Below are 21260 nucleotides of genomic sequence, written 5' to 3'. Positions count from 1 at the left end.
TCAACATGTGTATTTTGTTGATAAATATTTACTGTAGTGTATGCACTTCAAGCATTCTGCCGTTGGAAGAAGCTAGCGGTGTTCTCTTGGCACTAGTTTGCTCCCAGCTGTACTCGTTCCCGCCCATTTCTAGCAAACATGGCGGCTATTGGTGCGTTTAGGTGTCGTTCTGTCGTCGTCTCCGCCCAAAAACAGTCCAGTACAAACATCAATTTTGGAGGGTAAAACATGCGAGGCGGACAGGCTTGCCACGGACAAACGAATATTTTACACTCATAACCATCTGGTTATGTTAACATAAAAAAGCCTCTTCCGTTTTGTATTAGATAGACATAAAACAGCAAACTGGAGCGTGTTGGGAAGAAGGAGAGTTGTGCACTGACAGCTTGGCCCTTTGAGGACTGCAACAATGAAGTTCGCTCAATTTTTGATGAAAAACAGCTCAGTGGCCGGAATACCGAAGCAAGTGGAGAGATTTTCCAAGTTCTCGCCGTCGCCTTTGTCGATGAAACAGTTCATTGACTTTGGTAAGTGTTTCCATGCAATCGTGTGTTGCTGAGGGTCTTGCAACCTATCAAGGGCAGCTGTGCTTTCTGGCAACAGAATGCACGTCTTCAAATGTTAATTTAGGTGTTTAACACGACAGATGTTAGTGGACTAAATATTATTATAACTTTTCTACTTAAGTCGCACGTTTCTTCAATTTAGGATCCTTTTTACAAGTTGTTCTATCATCGTTTGACAAAATTGGGTCAAAGTTTGTTGGCAAAGTTTTTTTCTGTCCCCCATGTGACTGCAGGCTCTGCCAATGCATGTGAGAAGACCTCCTTTGTGTTCCTGAGGCAGGAGCTCCCTGTCAGGCTGGCTAACATCATGAAGGAAATTGATTTCCTCCCGGACAAGCTCCTTGGCACTCCTTCCCTAAAGCTCCTCACCAGTTGGTAGGATAAACTACAAACTGTCTCTTTTTATTACAATATACCGGCAGCCTTTCTATTCCATAATGAATTGAATGGCTAATGCTGTCAATGCAGCCAAATAGTTTAAGATGCATAAAACACATTCCTTTCCCACTCAATTTCCATTACATGCCACTTATACGGTGCAGGCCTCGTGATCTGTGTTGAATTAGATAAATACTGACCACTCCTAACTTGTTTCAACCCGTCCCATTAAAAGAGAAGGTGTTGTCTTACATCCACGTCACGTTATTTTGTGCCACTAACATACAGAATGCGAGCGTGGTTTTGTTGACAGTGGCCATAACCTTGAGAAACAAGTGTATACATGTCTGTACTAGGGCTGTCCCAAACGACTAATTTTCTCCCGATTAGTCAGCCGACTATTTTTACGATTAGTCGACTAATCTAATAATTAAAATTTTTAATTTTTTAAAATTTTTTTAAAAACTAATTTAGCAATGAAATTTTTGTTGACGCTTATCAATTAAAAAAACATATTGGAACACTCAAATCATTTATTAAAGTACAAATAAACAAGTAAATAACAATAATAAATCACAAATAAACAATGAGTTCAAATGCTGATAGAATTAACTTGTGTAGCATCCCGATTGAAAAGATGGTCTCTTAAACTGATGGTTTACAACTTTTATTCCATCCTTGATGTAAACACACTGTAAGAGGTACGGTGCACACAAATAAAGCAACACAATAGGAAATTAACAAAAACTTTTCACCTTTTTCCTTTTAAACCTTATTTATATATCAATGAATTGCCTATATGAATTGCCTTTACCTTATTACCTTATCATTGACAATCTCTCCCTTGAGTGCAATCACTGTATATACTGTATATATTTATGACCTTTTAACCTTATATAATTTTCTATACCATAAAATAAACCATAACATGAAATAAATCTTTCAATTAGCATTAAGAACAATACTAATAGCACTTATAGGCCCATTGTCAATGAAACATTATTATTTAGTAAGGCGACAGCACCCTCTGGTGTACAAAAAATGAAAAAAAAAAAAAAACACAAACTGCGTGATGGCGCTTGAGGTGTTTATTCACGGCCGACGTGCAGTCAAGCTTGGCACTGAAGAGACAGGACAGAAGAGTGTACTCTCCTTTGTTTCTTTGAAATAAGTCAATGTTTTGGACACTCTGGTGCGCTTTTTTTGGCTTTGTGCCGCTTTCCCCGCTTGCAAACAGAGCATCCGACATTCTAACTTTCCACGCATATATTTTTTTAACCCTTCATTAACCGTCGACGGCATGTTGTGCTCGTCGACGGATTTACGTCATCGATGACGTCGACTACGTCGACTAGTCGGGACAGCTCTAGTCTGTACACACCCATATCAAGGTACATGCTTGCATATGGGTTTGATAACAAACATTTAAGCAGACCGCAAACATAATATTAAGTCAGTGACTTGTGACTCAATTGTGAACTTGTGAACTCAATTTGCAGATGTTTTATTATACTCCCTAGTCATCTCAAGACCGTGAATTGCATTGATTTCAGTACTAAATTTGATACCTCATATGGTGAGTCATGTCAAGTCATGACACTTGAGCAAGTCCAGTCATTGTAATACTTGAAAATATCAGCAAATCAACTCAGAATTGCTGTATGTCAGACTACCGCCCATTCAAATTTTTGGTTTACTTGTAGTTCATTTGTGTATATACATAGACTTCATGATGATATTGACGGGGAGCGGGGCTGATTAATAATGGGCCTATCGCCGTGAAAGCTGATAGAGTGGAAATACAAAGAGCTTTTTACGCTGAAAATTCTTGTGAATAAATGTGTAAATCCCTCAATTCTATATAGATATGGGCGTACAGTCTCAATTCTTTGTTAAAAGAGCAAAGAACCGGGCAGCTAGCATTTATTTTACGTAAATATGTCGAATGTGCTGCTAGTCTTTAGGCCACTGTAGTGCCGCCTTATCATCACAAAGAGCTATTTCTGTTGAAAATTCTTGTGAATAGATGCTTAAATCCCTGAATTATTTGAAGATATGGACGTAAAACAGTCTCGATTCTTGGTTAAAAGCAAAAAAAAAACAAAAAAACTTGCAGTTACCATTTATTTTACTTCAATATCGCGAACTATGACGCCAATGCCATAGCGGCTAATTTCTCCCATTGATTTTTTTTCACAATTTTTCAAAATGCATGCCTGGTACGAAAAATTTAATGATTACCTTGAATCCTCGAACAAATCAATCCTGACACAATCCTTGTTTGTATGCGGTACAGCTTTCGTACTTTTCCAACCTAAATCCGGGGTTAGATCGCTGCGTGCGTGTTTGTAAATAACTCCTCTTGTTGTGGGCAGGCCCCCTACTTGAAGGCGAGGCGCAGTGTATGATGGATGTGACCCGTCAATATCATTATGAAGTCTATGGTGTGTATAGATACAAATATATATGGCGGAAAACACAGACAAGACTGAAAAAGCAGTTTCTGCTCTTGCACTCCTCTTTAATAAAAGAAACTGCTGTATTTGAAGCCAAAAAAACTGTTGTTCGATAGAACAGCATGTCTATATGCTGCCATAGCAGATTCATGGCGCATTAAGCCCCCGAACTATTTTTAATTTGTCCGTTTTACCCTGAAAACCCCCGTTTACAGACATAGCGCAACCGCTTTTGTTTCAACCCAGCCATAAAACGAAGGTAATTAATTATATTTATTATTCAAAATGTCTGTCGTTTTTAGCTTACAATCATTAATTGATGTCTCATATTTCGTTTAAAAAAAAAAACGACTTTAAAAAATTATTCACTCACATATTTTAAACTTTAAACAAATTATTTCACAATGGAAAAAAATGGCGTCTGTAAAAAAGTCACGGATATCTACCTCATAACTATCGCTTAATTGTATTACTGTCGCATTTCGCCGATATGATAGATGATAAATAATCGACCCAAACAAAAAAAAAATTGAAAAAGAAACGTTTAAAAGGGTAAATATATGAAAAATAAACTCGACCACTGCCTGATTTCTGCGATTTCTGCATCGCAACCCTTGCTAAATTACCATGTTTCACCCATAAAACTTCAAGTCACCTGAGTGTTTTCCGCCATATATATATTTTATTTTTTATGTAAAGCTACAATACAGCCATCACGAACTGTGCTTAAACCTTAGCTAGTTTAGCATGGACTTGTCATGTTTCTATTTTAGTGCTCCCATTATCGTAACATTAACAAATTCGAGGGTAATACTCCACGACAGACTTTGCCCTAGTCTGACAGTTATTTTGTCATCACTATCTGTTACGTGTTTGTGCACAAGTCACGTGAAATCCTTTCAACAAGAAAACAACTGTCAGCATGCTTCCCCCACTTCCTTCATGGCATGTCCAGTATGTATGTATGTATATTTGGCCCACATGCTTGCTGCACTGTGGTTTTTGGTCACCATCACAGCTCACATGCTGATGTAAATGAGAACCGCAATAGAGTCTTGTTGTTTTTATTCACTGCATGAGAATAGTTTTTAGGTCACCACATGTTTCCAAAACAGGAAATAAATTAAGGGTCAGTTGATGGGCAGCCCAATCGCGATGTTGTATTGTTCAACTTTCACCTACTTCCTCAGCACTCAAGTGTGTGACTCTGCAAGCTTTGCATTTGCTAGCCTGCAAATCTTTGTTTGACAGTTTAAGCTTCATTTAAGTTTAAAGTATTTCAATAGCTTCATGTTTTGTTTCTTCTTTTTGCTTCCCAGGTATTCACAGAGTTTGCTGGAGCTTGTAGAGTTTTTAGAGTGCGATCCAGACGATAAGAACATTCTGACAAAGTAAGGCATTTACAGCGCATTCACTCAAACACACGTGCACGCGCTGACTGTAGTTTAATGCCATGGGTTTAGTACAGTAATCATTTTAAATGTTACTGTAAATCAGTATGTATCTTCCATGTTTGTGTGTACTGTCGTTTTTTTTTTAAAAAGCAACTTTCAATAATAGTGACTGTTGTTCCATTATGTCTTTGTCCTCAGCTTCACGCAAACCCTAATCAAGATCCGCAACCGACACAACAACGTGGTGCCCACCATGGCTCAGGGTGTGGTGGAGTTCAAGGAGGCCTTTGGAGTGGACCCCGTGACCAACCAGAACGTCCAGTACTTTCTGGATCGCTTCTACATGAGCCGCATCTCCACACGCATGCTCATGAACCAGCACAGTCAGTATAGCACTTGGTGATTATCAGTGAGTTGATCCTCACACTCGTGTTATTTTCAGGTCCATTATGTATAGGTTTTTATGGCATTAAAGGTCTGTGCTGTATGATTACAGATAAGGCAAAGAACAGTGTGTATGAAGGTTAAAAATTGGAATTGTTTTTGTAGCATTAATCTTTGACGGCAGCGTGAACCCGGCGCACCCCAAGCATATCGGCAGCATCGATCCCACCTGTGACGTTGTGGAGGTCATAAAAGGTAATGAATGATGGTCCTGAGTTTCTCTTTTAAACATCCACACAACAGTTGGGTGCTTGTACAGATTAGCATCTGAATTTAATATTTTTATAGTTGATATATAAAGAGCACCGAGTCAAAACATGTTATCGGGCGATTTATGAGTGGAATTTCTTGGGTTTGCATGTTGTGTTAACAAGTTGAATTGAAAATGAAACCATGATACATGCTTATGTGTTTATCTTAATATATTTTGTCGCCATAACTTCCCTTATTCTGCTAGTGACAGCTATTTTTTTGTCCATGTAGATGCTTATGAAACATCAAAAATGCTGTGTGAGCAGTATTACCTTACCTCACCAGATATGGAAATCACACAAGTAAACTGTAAGTCTTAAATACTCATTTTTTCTATACATTATAGCATTAAAAATGTTCATACATAGACTTCATAATGTACTCACGGTGGCCGATGAATAGGGGGCCTGCATTGTTGGCGAGGCCGTCAAAGCTGACCGAGTGGAATCACAAAGAGCTTTTTTTCGTTGAAAATTCTTGTGAATAAATGCTTTAATCCCCGAATTCTTTATAGATATGGACGTAAAACAGTCTCAATTCTTGGTTAAAATAAAAAAAAAAACGTGCAGTTAGCGTTTATTTTACGTAAATATGTCAAAGTACAATGTTAGTCTGTTAGTGAATGTAGCTAGCGGCCGCCTGATACAAACAGAGCTTTTCCGGTGAAAATTCTTTTGAATAAATGCTTAAATCCCCGAATTTTTTATAGGTATGGAAGTGAAACGTTCTCGATTCTTGGTTAAAAGCAAGAAAACAACAACATGCATTCATTCATTAGTTAGCGTTTATTTTACGCAAATGTACTAGGCTATTCTGTTAGTGAATGTAGCTAGCGGTCACCTGATGTAAACAGAGCTTTTCCGGTGAAAATTCTTGTTAATGAATGCTGAAATCCACAAATTCTTTTCAGATCTGGACGTAAAACAGTCTTGATTCTTGGTTAAAAGCAACAACAACAACAAAAAAAGTGCAGTTAGCATTTATTTTACGTAAGTATTGCGAACTATGATGCCAATGCAGTAGCGGCTAATTTCTCCCATTGAATTTTTTTCACAACGTTTCAAAAATGCATGCATGGTACAAAAAATATAACAGTTACCTTGAATCCTCGAACAAATCACTCCTGAGACAGTCCTTCCTGTTTGTATGCGGTACAGCTTTCGTACTTTTTCAATAGAAATCCGGCATTAGATCGCTGCGTGCGTGTGTGAATAGCTCATCTTGATGTGGGCGCCCCCCTACTTGAATGTGAGGTGCAGTGCATGACCGATCTGAGCCGTCAATCCATTATGAAGTCTATGGTTTATATTTTTTATGTTATACAGCCAAAACTCCAGAGCAGCCTGTCCACATTGTTTATGTGCCGTCACACCTTTACCATATGCTATTTGAGCTCTTCAAGGTACGGTGCATTAAAACCACCAACAACACACCTTAGCATGTTTTCTTTTGCTAATTACTTTGCTAACCTTTTGCAGAATGCGATGCGAGCAACAGTGGAAACCCACGAGACAAGCCCAACGCTGCCTGCCATCAAAGTGCGCGTCTCACTGGGCACTGAGGACCTGACTATCAAGGTAAATGGGTTTATGTGGCACTTACTGAAGCAGCAATAAACTTGTCATAGTTCTTTACAGGCAATATTTACTATGTACACTATTTTTAGATGTCTGACAGAGGCGGTGGCGTCCCGCTGAGGAAAATTGAGCGGCTATTCAGCTATATGTACTCCACAGCTCCTAGCCCTGTACATATAGACAACTCTCGTAACGCACCACTGGTGAGAGTCACACTGCTTATAAATTATGAAAGGATGCACGTGGCAAGAGTTCACTGGATTAAAATGTAACAAATGCAAGGCAGTTGCTTCGGGCAATATCTAACTATTTATCAGTTTGCCTTATTTGAACTGAAGTTTTTTTTTTTTTTGGGTTTCAAGTAAATGTTGTTATGATTAGAGGTGGGAACCTTGGGGCACCTCACGATTCGATTACAACTCAGAGGATACAATTCGATTATGAATTGATTATTGATGCACCCCCCCCCAGCTATTAGCTGTTTTTAATGTTTTGTACATTAGTTGCAAAAATTGTACAAAAATCCTGTCAGGCTTAAATGAACAACTACTTCAGTATCAAGTTAACAGTTCAAAACTGTAAATAAAATACTCAAGTCCCCTTTCTGTATCAGCAGCTTTAAACTACATTAATTTAATATTGTGAATCAACCGCTAAAATTGCTCCTGTTATTCCATAATTTCCCTTCCCTCTAGTTTTGACATGTGAAATTTTTAAAACTGTTTCATCATTTAAAGATATATTCAAGTCAAGATTTTGCCGATTAAGGAGCATTTTTGATAAAATGTTAATTAGTTCGCTCGGAAGGTTCAGTACAACAGAGCCTTCCTGAGAGGTCTACTGCCTTAACATGGCGGCTGTTTACTAGCACCGGCGAGTGTGTCATTTTGCATCTAGTTTTCTATAAATTTGCTAACGCCGCCAAGTCTGTCATTTCGCATCTAGTTTTATATACATGTGATATCTACCGTAGCATTATGTGGGCGTAGTTTGTGGCAACGTTTATAGCAACTAGGTGTTGTTTGCAGCGGCTGTCGGTGTTTTTTTATCTAGCGGCACGAGTTGTGGATGTGTCCGTTTCTCATTGCGTCCCGAAGAAGAAGTTTTCATTCCACTTTACTTAGCATATTTAAATAATCAGAATTTGGATGTTTGTGACTCGTTCACGAATCTTCAGCGGCCGAATCGCGAATATTCTAAGAATCGGAAATTTCACACACCTTTAATTTTGATACAAAAAAGTCTTTGAGTCCAGCACGATACCTGCATAAAGTACTTTCAGAACGCTATATAAACTGTAATGTTGTGCTCATAAAACCCAGTATCTGATTGAGACATTAAAAGTCAATTTAAGAAATTAAATAAGTAAATAAAGGCTGGGCAAGTTAACTTGGAGTGAACTCACAAATTAATTATTATAATTGCACATTAACATTAGAGCCGCCAAAGAAAAAGTTGAGCATTTTTTAGGCTCACTTAAGAGTGTGCTTCTTATATTTACCACTGTAAGACTTCATTTATCGAGGAGCTATATCGATGGACAGGAAGAGGGAAGTCAGGATGGATTTGGGTATAACGATTGATTAGGAATGTCCCCAATCCAATCACATGATCAAAAATCTGGCCGCACAGGCCATTTTTCGGGGGATCATATTCGGGTGAAAAGGATCGGGGTTTTAATTTTAAAAGTTGTTTTAATATTTGTTTTCATTTTTAAGGGCTAAAAATTAACAAAATAATACAGAAATGCAATGGCATTGCCAAAAGAAACAAAAATATACACGTTTTGTGCTCCGCTACACTTCCGCAAAAAAGCGGAAGAGGAACTCCTGGAAACAGCCCCAATAGGGGAACGTTCTAGAAGCTAACGCGGGAACTTAACGGGTAGCTGCTAGAGTGGTAATGTCTTCTTTGTCGAAATATTTTACCATTGAACAAGGAGACGACTTGTAATGTTTGCTAAGTGGGCATTTCGTGTGGTGGAAAGGATAGAAAAGTGTTTTGGACAATACTGTATATATAATAAAGCAGCATGAAAAATGAATGAATGAATATATAAGAACAAAAAAAGATATTTTTTTTCCCAGTATCGGATCCAAACTCTAGACCGGCAGATTCTCAAAACCAGATGACTCAGACTGACTCGGGAGCAAAAATCAGATCAGGATATACCTACTACAGATGTATATTCAAGGCCTGTCGTGAAAGGTTTTGAGACACTTCACCGTTAATTAGGATGCGAAAGTGTCTCAAAACTTTTGAACTTTTGACTACAGGTGTACTTTTGAATTTAGTATGACTCTGTGGGTATGCGATTAGTCGCAAATATCTCATGCTACTAATCAAGACTGCATAAATCTAAAAAATGAAATCAATAAATGCTGTGAAATCAAAACGATAAAACAACTTTACTCTTTATTCATATTCATTAAAAATATTAGGATACTCTTTAGAAACAACTGAATTTATCTGAACTGTCATGTCAAGCGAATTAGTTGCTAATGACTCATACCAGTCGCGTCGCATATTTACTTATTGATTTTTGTATGTTGTTATGTTACTACTTCAAATGGTGCCTGTTCTCCCCAGGCCGGTTTCGGCTACGGCCTTCCTATTTCCCGTCTCTATGCCAAGTATTTCCAAGGCGACCTACAGCTCTACTCCATGGAGGGCTACGGAACTTCAGCTGTCATTTACTTAAAGGTGACAACAGCCTATCCGTCCAAAATAACCATCAGCTGATCACGTACACAGGCTTATGTAACACAAGACACTCTGCAGCTGATAACTGGTGTACCCTTTTGTCAACATCACAGAAATGATTATGTGATTGATAAGGGTTAAGTGCCATTGACGATGATAGATGTCCAATCATGTGGCTCTTTTCATTGTTCTGCTTTGAATTTAAATGTCACTAGTACACGTCCAGTTCATTTGAGCTGGAAGTTAGTCCTCCAAGTCCAAACGGATTGGACGTCTATCGCCATTTTTGAGCTAATAACTAAGTTATTGTTTCGTAGGCGCTTTCATCTGAGTCGGTGGAAAGGCTGCCCGTGTTCAACAAGTCAGCCCTTCGCCATTATCAGTCCACCATAGAGGCCGACGATTGGTGCATGCCCAGCAAGGAACCAAAGAAACTGGGTAGGAGCGAGAGGACTCACTCATGATGGACTGGAAAACAAAAAAAACTAAACATCACAAGTGGGTAAACGTATTTGGCCAGTTCCAAACAGATTTTAACCAAATTTTATTATTTATCTCAAACCAGAGGAGCCAAGATTTTTTCAAAATTAGAAGCATGTATTTGCTACTTTCAATTTTACATGTACACCCTATAAAAGTTGTTGTTTTTTTTTTTATTTTGTTTTCACAAAATCACCAATATTTCTTACACAAGTTGAATCACCCGATATAGTCAGGTAGGTGACAATTTGTACAAACTAATGTCTTAAAGGTGCTATTTGTAAAAGCCAGTCACTTTTCTCTTTCACTGTAGTTAACTAGACCATAAATCTTTATTATCTTACGTGTTTTTAATGTTGACAGACTAACAGTTTTAGATACCGGTGACTTTATTGCAATAATTCTCAGAAAGTACAGGTAAACCGGTGTTAAGGCATTTAGAGTCTGACGGGACCAACTACCTTGCATTTTACATTTAGCATCTTTAATATAAAGTAATGTATAAGTTATCAGGGCTCAATTAATAACACACAATCTGTACATCTATAGTTTTGGATAATATTTTGAATTATTAGTTTTGTACACAATTTAAAGCTTAAAGACCTTTGGGGGGAAAAAAAACCCACACATTTCACATCATACCTTCCAATTCCGTTACTCGCTTTGCTATTTCAAGCCCAGTTAAGAACAAAATGCTACTTGAATGTTTCAGAAATCTTTGAATGTAAACTCAGTCGTGACATATTTTAGTATTTTAACATCGGTAAAATTGTTATGAACACATAAGGACCCAGCTAGCTGAGATGTTTATGCTGCTGAATACAACAAAGAATGTTCAATTCCAGAAGGAAGAACGCGTTGTGCTTGTTTGAAATGAGTATTGTATATTAAGTAATTTGTCGGTACTGTCGTAATTGAAAGTGGAGGATTGTATTTGAGTTGCATGTGCACTTTCCTATTGCAGAACAAGTGCTTTTTAATAACAAATGGCCTTTAAAAGTAACTACTGTAATAGCAAACATGCTAAGTAATAAATGTGCAGTTTTTAGTGATATATTAGAAATCGCCTCATTTAACAGCCATTAAAATGTACAGTATCAATGAGCCTTTTCACAAGAAAAACAAAATGTCTCTTTTCTAGCTCGTTTTTATCATGACTTCACTTGTTAAAAGAACAAAACAAACTCTGTAACCAATATAACTAGGCATGTTTTGGTCCCTTTTAGTGTCCACTGTTTATCTGCCTTGTAACTAAACACTTTTTCCTCCTAAATTCTTGTGAGGGCTCACCGCTACAAATATCTGTTAATATATTTTCACAGTAATATCCTTTAAGTGAATATGTACTGTATATTTTCTCAAATCTGAATGTCTGTTTCCATTTCAAATGCCGTAGTTCACTATACTGTAACTCCCCCTAAAAACCCTATACAAAATGTCATGTCACTGTTCAAAGTGTCTTTTTTTTTTTGTCTGTTCTTTGGCAAAATCACCTAATATAACCGTTTAAACAAGATAAAAAAAACAAACATGAAACTACACGCTACGTGCTATCACAAGTGTCAGCGCTCTAGCGGTGCGTTTAAGGAGACAGTCCTCGTTTTGTACTGAGAGCTGTTTGACACTACATTTGGAAGACTTTGTGACATGGCCCATGCTGGTTGGGTTCATCTCAAACACTTAGAAATACACGTTCTGTATAGTAATGCAGCAGTGTGGCAGCTAGTCAATACAAAATCCCCTCAGGTGCCAGCAACAAGTACTTCTTAATACTTGAGGGCAACGGAAGCGGCGGGACACCTCTTTGGCAGGAGCCTTCCATACTGCTTCGAATGGCACATCTGGTCAGATGCAACAAACTCCGAGGATTGTTGGAGCAAACCGCGAACAACGAGTCGTAAAAGTCAGTGTGGCGCTAAGACAAGAAAGAGAAATTTCAAGAAAATAATTTGAGAAAGTCTTTACCCAAGAGTTGGAATGCTACCTTGTAGCAGTCATCTGGAATGGCAGTTCTCCACTTCCTTGTCGGCTTTAGATGTTCATACGAGTTGACCATGATCTCAATAACTTTAGGGTAGTCGTGGCAGGCCTGCAACACCTGCATAAGACAACATGATAGAAGTATTCCCCTATCGTGGGTCATAAACTTTACAATGTACCTTGTGAAACTGGGGTGGGTAGATCCTAGCTGCATTGTAGTTGAGCAGGAGTTGGTAGCAGATATCATGCAAGGCAGTGTGTCTCACATCGGTCACTTTGATGAGATACTGGATGGGAGAGCAGCCGTTGATGTCCATGGCTCGTGTGTCTGCTCCGGCTTCCAGAAACATCTGCATCAGGATGTGATCGCAGTTCCAGGCAGCCTTGTGAAGGGCGGTTTTATTGTCCTCCTCTTGAAGGTTGACGTCTACAAAGGAAATACACTTTTAGAGACTCTGGAATCTGTCAGTCCTGATTCCTTGGGTGGAAAAGGGAAAACGAGGCTGGATGAGGGAAAAAACATTGTGTGAAATTTGGGGGAAAACACCTCATTTACATAACCACAATAAAGTAAATCATTTGCATTAACTTCATGATTCTCGCTAAAATAAAATGTAAATACATTTTTTGTTGTCCTCAATTAACTCACATAAATATGAAAAGGACACTCAATGGCGACCTGCTTTGTGGTCCAAGAGTAGCCGGCAGACGAGATGATGATCTTGGCTGTAGGTTTGCCGTTTGGTATCAAAAGCCCAAAAGGCAGCAGTTAGCAGTGGGGTTTCCCGGAAGGCGTTGATTAAATCCACAGGGGCTCCATGGGCCAAATAGAGCACCACCAATTCCGGAATCCCAAATCTGGCTGCTGTATGTAGTGGTGTGTCCTCCTCGTTGTTTTGACTGGGCATACTCACATTTGCACCTTTTGTGAAAAAAACAAAAATTAGAATATTTGCCTTCACAACACAATTCCAGACAGATTACCTTTAAGGACGAGCAATTTGGCGCAGTCCATCGACTCTTTGTTGATGCAATAATGCAGCGGCGTATGTCCGCTCAGGGACAAGATGTTGACCTTTGCCCCATGTGCTAGAAGCAGACTCACAAAATCGGCGCTGGACAGCTCGCAGGCCACGTGCAGCGGCGTCTTCCCGTTGGGCATCCGGTTGACAGCGGCGCCTTCCTGAAGGAGCACCAGTGCAGTTTCCAAAGCGTTGTACATCACGCAAACATGAAGGCCCATCGCCCAGGACTTCTCCAGTTTGTAACCTGGCAGCCAATAGCCTGTCCAAATCAGACGTAGGAATTGATTAACCAATCTAGTTTGGCTTTAGCGTATCCTTACCTTGTTTATAAGAAGCCAGAACCATGCCAGGGTCGTCCACCTCCAGTACAGTGTCTATATCGATTTTCTTGGTGCGCAGAATGCTAACAACTTCCTGAGCGTTGTTGCTCTGCAAGGCCTCCAGGTAGCGTTTCTTCAGCTGCTTGACAGCTAGTTGCGTTGGGCTCAATTCTTCCATGACATAAGCAACAGCAGCTGGCTCGGGCAAAAACACTCTCCACACAGCATGGAGTAGATTACAAATAAGAGTGAAAGATTCATGCGTGGAAGGCCTTCAGGGTCCCGTCAGAAGCTATTTAGGGGCCGTGTGACAAAAACAACAAACGCAACAAAAGATCAAGGCCAACAAGGAGAGGAACATAGCAGTTGAGTAGATTATAAATAGATGGAGCAGTGGGCGTGACCGCAGAACCTGAGCTCCCCTCGAGTCTGTGTGGTTGGTCACATGGTTAAATACATATTAAGAGGGCAAATCTAGGGGCCTTATTTGAGTTTTAAAATGGTTTTATTAATTCAATTATCTAATGATCATCATTTTTAACTTGATGATGATAGATGTACAATCCAAATGAAATATTAAATTGAGCAATTTATCGTCCTCAATGGCAACAAATGGGTTAACTGTATTAGTTATAATTAGGGATGTCCCGATCGCATATTTTTCACCAGAGTCTGAGACACCTGGGTTTCAGAATCGGCCAATACCGAGTCCCGATCCGATACCGAAAAAAAAAACTGTCCCATCGTGTCGCCTTCATAATGTCAATTATATTTAAACAAGAATAACATAGAAAAATGCTTTTTTCACGTACACCATGAGTTGCCACAGTACACTTATGCAAGTTTAACGATGATTGACAGATTTGTGCCTTTGATGGTAGAGTTACCGACCTTCTTTGGCAAGATCAAAGCTAAAAACCTGTCAATCATCGTTAACTTTTAGTACCAAACACAAGCTGGACAGTTTGGCCGCGCTGCTTAGCAGGAGGGAGGGTTAGAGGTTGTGTAACTGTACAAGCATGAAACAAAAAAAACTTTTAATTATTTTTCTAATTAAAAGCCAAATCCTTCTCACCCAATTCCAATCCTCTTGAAAATGGCGCGATCGGCCCGATTTTCGATCACTTGATCGGATCGGGACATCCCTCATTATAATAGTATATAATAAAAACCTATTAAGTCGTAGCCATTAAAAAAAACAAAAAAAACTTTAGTACCAACCATTTTAGATTATTTTACTAATGTTTTACCTAATTGGCTGCCATTGACGGCGATAGATGTCCAATCCATTTAAAGTGGGAGGGTGGCAGCGAATGAACTTTCGTTCATTCGCTGCCACCCTCTCACTTCAAATGGATTGAACGCCTACTAGTGAAAAACTAAGTTCAACATATTTAACATTCACTGCCATTGACAACGTCATCAGTCAAATCTCCATTCATTCACTGAAAGACAAAAATCACTATTTAAAAGTGCAATTTTTTTTGCGGAATGAATGCAAAGACGCATCAGTTTCAGGCAGCACGATTTATTGAGTGTGACAGATTAGAGCTGCATTTTCCAACTTTTCATAATGCAAAAAAGTAGATTGAAATGAGGGTGTAAGGGTTGGTCTGAGGTGAGGAATAAAAGCACAATGAAATGTCAAATGAGCCCTTGTGGCCACCACTCGGTCTTTTTTATTTTTTTCAGCCTTCCAGGAGCACCAGGGTGTTATCTACGCATATATTCATCACACCAGGTAAGATAAACTGCTTCCAAAATCCTCACAGTGAATAAAACGAAAAAGTAATTGCTTGAAATATGAGGGGGGGAAATGCATCAGGACTAGTTTATCGTGACAGTATATGGACGGATGGAAAAAATAATAATTAAAAAACAAGCACAATAACGTCTTCACATTTTAGCACATGGCAATTTTTAAATTTTGATCAACAAATCAAATCATTTATGCGGAAATTACAATTCTGGATATATCATTTTTAATTTTCCTTCTCAGACAATGAAATAAATAAACTACGTGTAGTACAATTGAATGGAGGTGTCAAACCTGAACATGTTTATGATAAACATCTGTAATTCTGACAATACTTCCTCCTTTGTGTAATCCTAAAAAAACGGTACACAGTAATGATAAGTAACTTCTCTAAGTACATAGAATATGCAACAAATAAAAAGTATTTTCCAGTGTAACACTATAAATTGTGATGAGATGAACCATTGAATATATGGCTGCCTTCCTCAATTATTATTTTATAGAGTTTGTAAAGTTTTCTGGCAGGAAAAACATGTAAAGTGTGTTTAGCGAGGAAAATTCTCTATAACTTCTAAAGGCAGCATTTGGGTGTTGTAGTTATTTAAAAGGAATATAAAAAGGTCAAAGCAGGTTACAAGCAACTTTTTACTATATCAGCAGGAAGTAAGAGTTAATCTATTTTTTTCTGTTTCTTTTTTTGGTTCATTTTTTAGTTTAATAGGTTTGGTCATTTACATTTTCCCCGTAATCTCCATTCGAGGTTGTAAAGTATTGGTTACATGCCAGTGCTAAAGTTTAGTTTGTAGTCCTATTCCAAAGTTCCAGTGTTTTCCTTCAGCATTTAAACTAAGCAGCATGGCGACACCCAGTGGTGAAATGAGTACTAGCTCATTTTTAGTCCAGGTTATAATGTATGTATTAGCTTTTCTAGTGATCATAAGAATAGCAAAGACAGGAGTCTAATAAAATGGCACATTTGTACATGTTTATATATTGAAAAGGTCCTGAAATATGGAAACATTTAGAGCATTTATACATACGTTTAACTCACTGGCTGCCACCAGCCAGATTCGGACGTCTATCCCAGTCAATAACTATGATGAATATCAATTGGAATAAATGCTCTAAAACTCCATACTGAAAAGGGGATTTAGAATACAGCATTGAATACATCACATATTGACTCTGGAGATGAATAAATAAACTAAATGTACAGCAATAAACGTTCAAATAAATAGAAAATAATCATTTCTTCGATGTGTACGAACACAGGATCGGCATAAAATGCGGCAAAATGAGGATAGAATCCAGTAACCCGACTTTTTGTTTTGGTTTAACTTGCTTGGTGGCGGAAAAAGTTCCCCAAACAGTTAAGCTCGGAGGAAGGCGTCCCGCAGGGGTCAATCTCGGAGCCTTTGCGGGAGTCCAAAATCCAAATCTATCGTGATTCTTTCTGCTGTTGCTCCATTTCTTTTTTCCGGAGCTTCTCACGTTGTTTCTCCATTTTCTCCTGGTTCCTCTTAGCCTTCTCCATCAGAACTTTAAGGTCTTTAATTTTTTTCTTGATTAGGGTTCGGTCCTGGGAAGAAGTGACGCCAAGGGACTGAAATAGGGAGAACATTAATTAGCATCTAAAATTAGATATAGAATTCAATCACATTTTTACCTTGAGTTCAGTGCTATCTAGTCGCAGCAGTCGTTCCCCGTCTATGTTTTTGGCAGTGAATTCAGGAATATACTGTTCTAAATTGAGGCCTACAAGCCAGCGGGACACTTGCTGAGAGCTCCATTCGAGTGCACCGCGGTTCTGACATGGGTGCTGCTTTGTAATCCAGCTTTCTTCGAGGATCTGGCACCGAAAATCCAACACAAAAGTGAGTGAAACGCATGATTACAATATTTTCTGGGTGTCTTTGTATTTTTCAACTTGCAGAGGTCTCAAACTCAATTTATCCGGGGCCAGCTGGACAAAATATTAAGCTGAAATAAATAAAAACTAACTAAAAATAAAAAAACAATAGCTACCTGAAATTGTATTGTGTGTTTAAAAAAACTATCCAAAACATTAAAGACACAAGTAATATTACAGGTCAAATAGACCAAATAAAAATTACTAAATATATTTTTAAAATCTTGTTTTTGTTTTTTACCTCAACACCTCAACATATGTAAAACTAATATAAAAACACTAATAATTTGAAGAAAAATGAAAATGTAGCATTCACTTTAAAATTTCCAAATGACAATTAGACACAAAGAAAAAAATACAGTACTATGTACAACTAAACTACAATAGTGCTGCAACGATTAATCGATTAACTTGAGTAATTTGAATCAAACTTCGAATCAAACTTTGCTTCCCCGGGGATTCGTTTAGTTACAGTGGCGTTGTAATGTTTTGTTTTGAATGTGTTTGCATTTAGTTCTGATTTGGGTAGATACACTGCCCTCTAGTGGCACCGGTGAATATGGCATAATTCACGACATAGCTGAATCCAGGTGCTCCCTGTTAGACCAACATAAGATACGTTTTTGTTTGAGCTAATGTTTTTTTTATGCATTCGTTAACATTTTATAGCAGTTAAACTAGCGGACCTTTGCTATGCACGTCAGCCAATTGTTCTTTTGTTGTAGATCTTTTTTTTCATACCGTTTGAGGTAAAGCTCTGGTATTTTTATTTTTAAATGTATTTATTGCTCTTGTGAAATGAAAATGTATTTCTGCATAGTTGGAAGAAACACTCGGGAATTTTATTTTGCATTTGCATTTAATGCTCTTTTGAAAGTGCAATCTTAGCAAGCCTTTGATAATCTATTTCTTAAATTATCGATACCCGCATTTATAACTACAATTAAAAACACAAAACTTTGTTGGGTGCCAAAAATTAACGTACTGTGGGCCTCAGTTGGCCTCCAGACCACATGTTTGAGATCACCACTTTTATGGAAAACATTGGTTAAACGTCAATTGAATCAAATGCTCATTCAAGTACCACTATAGAAAATTCAGTCTTACCTCATCGTCTACCATATCCAAACTCTGCATGTTGCAGCACAAAAATCAAACAAAAGAGACCCGGTTGTAAATTTACAACACATTTTGACATGTTAAACCCATTTCCACTTCTGGTTTAATTTTTCCAATCAATTTTCTAAATGACCTTACCTCATCCGAAGAAAGCGCCAAGCTATCAGAGCGTCCCAACGTTTTTCCGTCGCCGATATCCGCAGAGCTGCTGCTGCTAGCGCTCAAGTCCTCGCTTAACGCTGGTCCCTGACATCCATAAACACAATTATGAACTCACAAAAGTACCCATCTGAGAGCAGCAGGAGGCTAATTTTCTTAAATGCATTGAGGACTTCTATTGACCATTCTTAGAATGTTATTGATCAGTGCGTTAAGCTAACACGGGGAGCATTGATTGGCTGATTAATAAAAAAGTAAAATCAATGAAGCATATTAGAGCAAGTTAATTTCCAGATAAACTAAAAAACTACATTCACTTTAAAACTACATAGACGTCAAACTCATTTTGACTTGGAGAGAATTGGCTTTCAACTCAAAATTGATTGGCCGTCAATGGCTGTCAGTGAAAGACAAGATCTTGAAAAATAGTGAAAATACTAAGTAGTACAGTGACACATTACCAGGTAATATGAATAGGAGAAGAAATGTGGCAAAGTAATGGGACTCTGTTAAACACAAATAAGAATCAAACATTATTTAATGGTAATATTACTAACTAAACCTTTAGTATCCCTGTTTAATCTACTGACATTCAAAAAAAAATGACCAAAAATTATCAATAAAACAACCTACAGTATGAATCACCAATTTCATGACCATACAATACAATATTGATTCTTTGTTCAGTACAATGATATTTGGCATATTCCTAAATCCGCCTAGATTTAATCCGTTTTAAGTGCCATTGATCGATTTACTGTATTTTTCAGACTATATATCTCACCAGCCAAAAAATGCTCAATGAAGAGGGAAAAAACATTCTTAAAAACACATACTCAACAACAGACGTCATCTTGAAAGGCAATTTAAAATAGAATAGAGAACAATAGGCTGAATAACTATGGCATGCTAACATTACATGACGCATAAACAACGAACTCCAAACTTTCTTACAGTTTTCAGCTGCATATTTCACTACTTGCAGCTTGTAATCTGCAGAATATGATTTTCTATTCGTTGCCATTTTGTTCAGCCCTTCTCAATTGTTATTATAAGTTACCGCCAATGTTGAAACAGGCCTTGAGCACGTCCTCTTGCTGTTCAGTGTGAAAATTAGAAATGTTAATAATGCTTGTCAAGAGTCGAGAATCTGCTTTGGACAAGGTGTCAAGAGTCAAGAATCTGCACTGGACAAGGTGATGATGCTGGAACTTTGGTTTGGTGCTGTTCCAGTGAGATTTGCAAAGATGACTGCCTGAAGAAAACATAAAAATTCCCTCAGTCTTTGATGATATGGGGCTGCATGTCAGGCAAAGGCAATGGAGAGATGGCTGTGGTTAAATTGTCAGTAAATGCACAAGTTTACATTGAAATTTTAGACAGCTTTCTTATCCCTTCAATTAAAAATATGTCATTTTCCAGGATGACAATGCATCATGTCACAGAGCTAAAACTGTTAAAGCAGTCCTTGGAGAAAGACTCATCCAGTCAGTGTCATGGCCTGCAAGTAGCCCAGATCTCAACCCTATTGAAAACCTGTGGTGGAAATTGAAAAAATGGTCCACAGCAAGGCTCTGACCTGCAAGAATGATCTGGCAACTGCAATCAAAGAGAATTGGCACAAAATCGATGAAGAATACACATCAAGTCCATGCCTCAGAGACTGCAAGCTGTCATAAAAACCAGAGGTGGTGCTACTAAATCCTAGAGAGGTGTTTTAATTGTTATTTCTTTGTTTGTTTCTCACGATTCCATTTTTTTTTCCTCAGAATGGAGTGATTCCATATATATTTCCCTGCACTTGCTCTGTAAAGGTAACATTTACTGACCACCACAATGTTTTTTATTCATTTCTTTTAGTGTTTCTGAATGCTAAAGAGTTGCACTTTTGAACTAATTCATTATTTTTTCAAGCTTTTTATCTGAGTTTGTTCTACATGATAAAATGTCTGAGTGCTCGTCCGAGACCTGTGATTCCATACTTTATGCTAGGGGTTGTAGTCCAAAAAATACCGTATTACAATATGGCGTCCAATCATCCTTCTGTGGTGAATTTAAATGTGTTTATCAATAGTAGACGTCCAGTCCATTTGAACTGGGAGGGTGGCACCAAATGAACTCTTCAAATGGATTGGCAATCTATAGCTCTCAATGGCAGACAATGAGCAACCAAAATGGCATAACTCAAAGATGACCACGTTTTGAGTATCTATTTGATTGGATTGTTGCTTAACAAACTGTAAAACTGATCCAGATCGTAATGAAAGACTCGACTTTTGATCGTGTGTGCAAACCTCGAGAAATTTTGCCTTGAATTTTCGAGGGCTGTCCGCTGCCACGTTCTCTGTGCACCTAAAAGAGAGTTGACACAGATGTCATGTAACTATTATTTACACATTTATTTATTTGCAGTAGCTTACGAAGACTCATGGGCTTGTCTCTGGTCCTCCGCATGCCGAGAAGGGCTTGACGTCGCAGAAGAACCTGTGAGGAACATCAACGAGCAGATCTTAGTTTATAGAATTACTGATGTAATCTCTGGATTTCTTCTTTTGGTAGGCGTTAGAACCTTCTTTTATGCGTCTTGGGGATCCTTCTGCACTGGCCAGACCCCTTGGGACTGCGTCATAAGAAGCAACACTACGAATGGATCCAGAACGACTGTGACCTGGACTGCAACGCCCCTCTGAGACCTAAAAATGGACATAAAGAGGTGAGCTAGAGTCGTAATAACACAAAAAT

At 38.3% G+C, this 21260-nt stretch overlaps 3 protein-coding genes and 1 long non-coding RNA gene across 8 annotated transcripts in view; 2 read left to right on the top strand and 2 right to left on the bottom strand.

Annotated features, from left to right (window-relative positions):
- The first annotated feature begins 159 nt into the window (after window positions 1–159).
- On the top strand, window positions 160–14828 carry pdk4 (pyruvate dehydrogenase kinase, isozyme 4). Of its 3 annotated transcripts, XM_057827698.1 has the most exons (11): window positions 386–527; window positions 800–941; window positions 4720–4791; window positions 4993–5177; window positions 5344–5433; window positions 5722–5799; window positions 6816–6892; window positions 6969–7067; window positions 7157–7270; window positions 9657–9770; window positions 10088–14828. In XM_057827698.1, exons 1-11 carry the CDS (start codon window positions 410–412, stop codon window positions 10232–10234), a joined length of 1236 nt encoding a protein of 411 aa, XP_057683681.1. In that variant the 5' UTR covers window positions 386–409; the 3' UTR covers window positions 10235–14828. The 3 variants fall into 3 exon arrangements, 1 of the variants encoding a protein (XP_057683681.1); XR_009061862.1 differs by lacking the exons at window positions 6816–6892; window positions 6969–7067; window positions 7157–7270; window positions 9657–9770; window positions 10088–14828 and having other exon boundaries at window positions 160–527; window positions 4993–5193; XR_009061863.1 differs by lacking the exons at window positions 6816–6892; window positions 6969–7067; window positions 7157–7270; window positions 9657–9770; window positions 10088–14828 and having other exon boundaries at window positions 160–527; window positions 4993–5203; window positions 5722–5739.
- On the bottom strand, window positions 1556–14076 carry asb4 (ankyrin repeat and SOCS box containing 4). Its single transcript, XM_057827697.1, has 6 exons — window positions 13576–14076; window positions 13215–13514; window positions 12910–13152; window positions 12410–12657; window positions 12235–12348; window positions 1556–12165 (listed from the first exon to the last, which is right to left on the bottom strand). Exons 1-6 carry the CDS (start codon window positions 13751–13753, stop codon window positions 11977–11979), a joined length of 1272 nt encoding a protein of 423 aa, XP_057683680.1. The 5' UTR covers window positions 13754–14076; the 3' UTR covers window positions 1556–11976.
- A 125-nt stretch (window positions 14829–14953) lies between the features above and the next one.
- On the top strand, window positions 14954–21223 carry LOC130910857 (uncharacterized). Its single transcript, XR_009061923.1, has 5 exons — window positions 14954–19862; window positions 19941–20206; window positions 20288–20332; window positions 20931–21004; window positions 21078–21223. It is a non-coding gene; the product is annotated as an uncharacterized LOC130910857 (long non-coding RNA).
- The window catches only part of ppp1r9a (protein phosphatase 1, regulatory subunit 9A), a 97864-nt gene continuing 91675 nt past the window's right edge, over window positions 15072–21260 (bottom strand). For 2 of the 3 annotated variants that reach the window (XM_057828452.1, XM_057828450.1), the window contains exons 13-19: window positions 21088–21211; window positions 20939–21002; window positions 20813–20870; window positions 18498–18605; window positions 18348–18371; window positions 16998–17180; window positions 15072–16934 (exon numbers count right to left, since the gene is read on the bottom strand). In XM_057828452.1, coding sequence (XP_057684435.1) covers window positions 16770–16934; window positions 16998–17180; window positions 18348–18371; window positions 18498–18605; window positions 20813–20870; window positions 20939–21002; window positions 21088–21211 — 726 coding nt within the window. In that variant the 3' untranslated portion in view covers window positions 15072–16769. The remainder of the gene's footprint in view (window positions 16935–16997; window positions 17181–18347; window positions 18372–18497; window positions 18606–20812; window positions 20871–20938; window positions 21003–21087; window positions 21212–21260) is intronic. The other variant, XM_057828453.1, reaches the window with a different exon arrangement.

The sequence above is a fragment of the Corythoichthys intestinalis genome, chromosome 22 (genome assembly GCF_030265065.1).
Source record: "Corythoichthys intestinalis isolate RoL2023-P3 chromosome 22, ASM3026506v1, whole genome shotgun sequence".
NCBI classification, from domain to species: Eukaryota; Metazoa; Chordata; class Actinopteri; order Syngnathiformes; family Syngnathidae; genus Corythoichthys; species Corythoichthys intestinalis.
The sequence above is the reverse complement of the archived record's forward strand: the minus strand, read 5'-3'. Positions and strand labels throughout refer to the sequence as shown.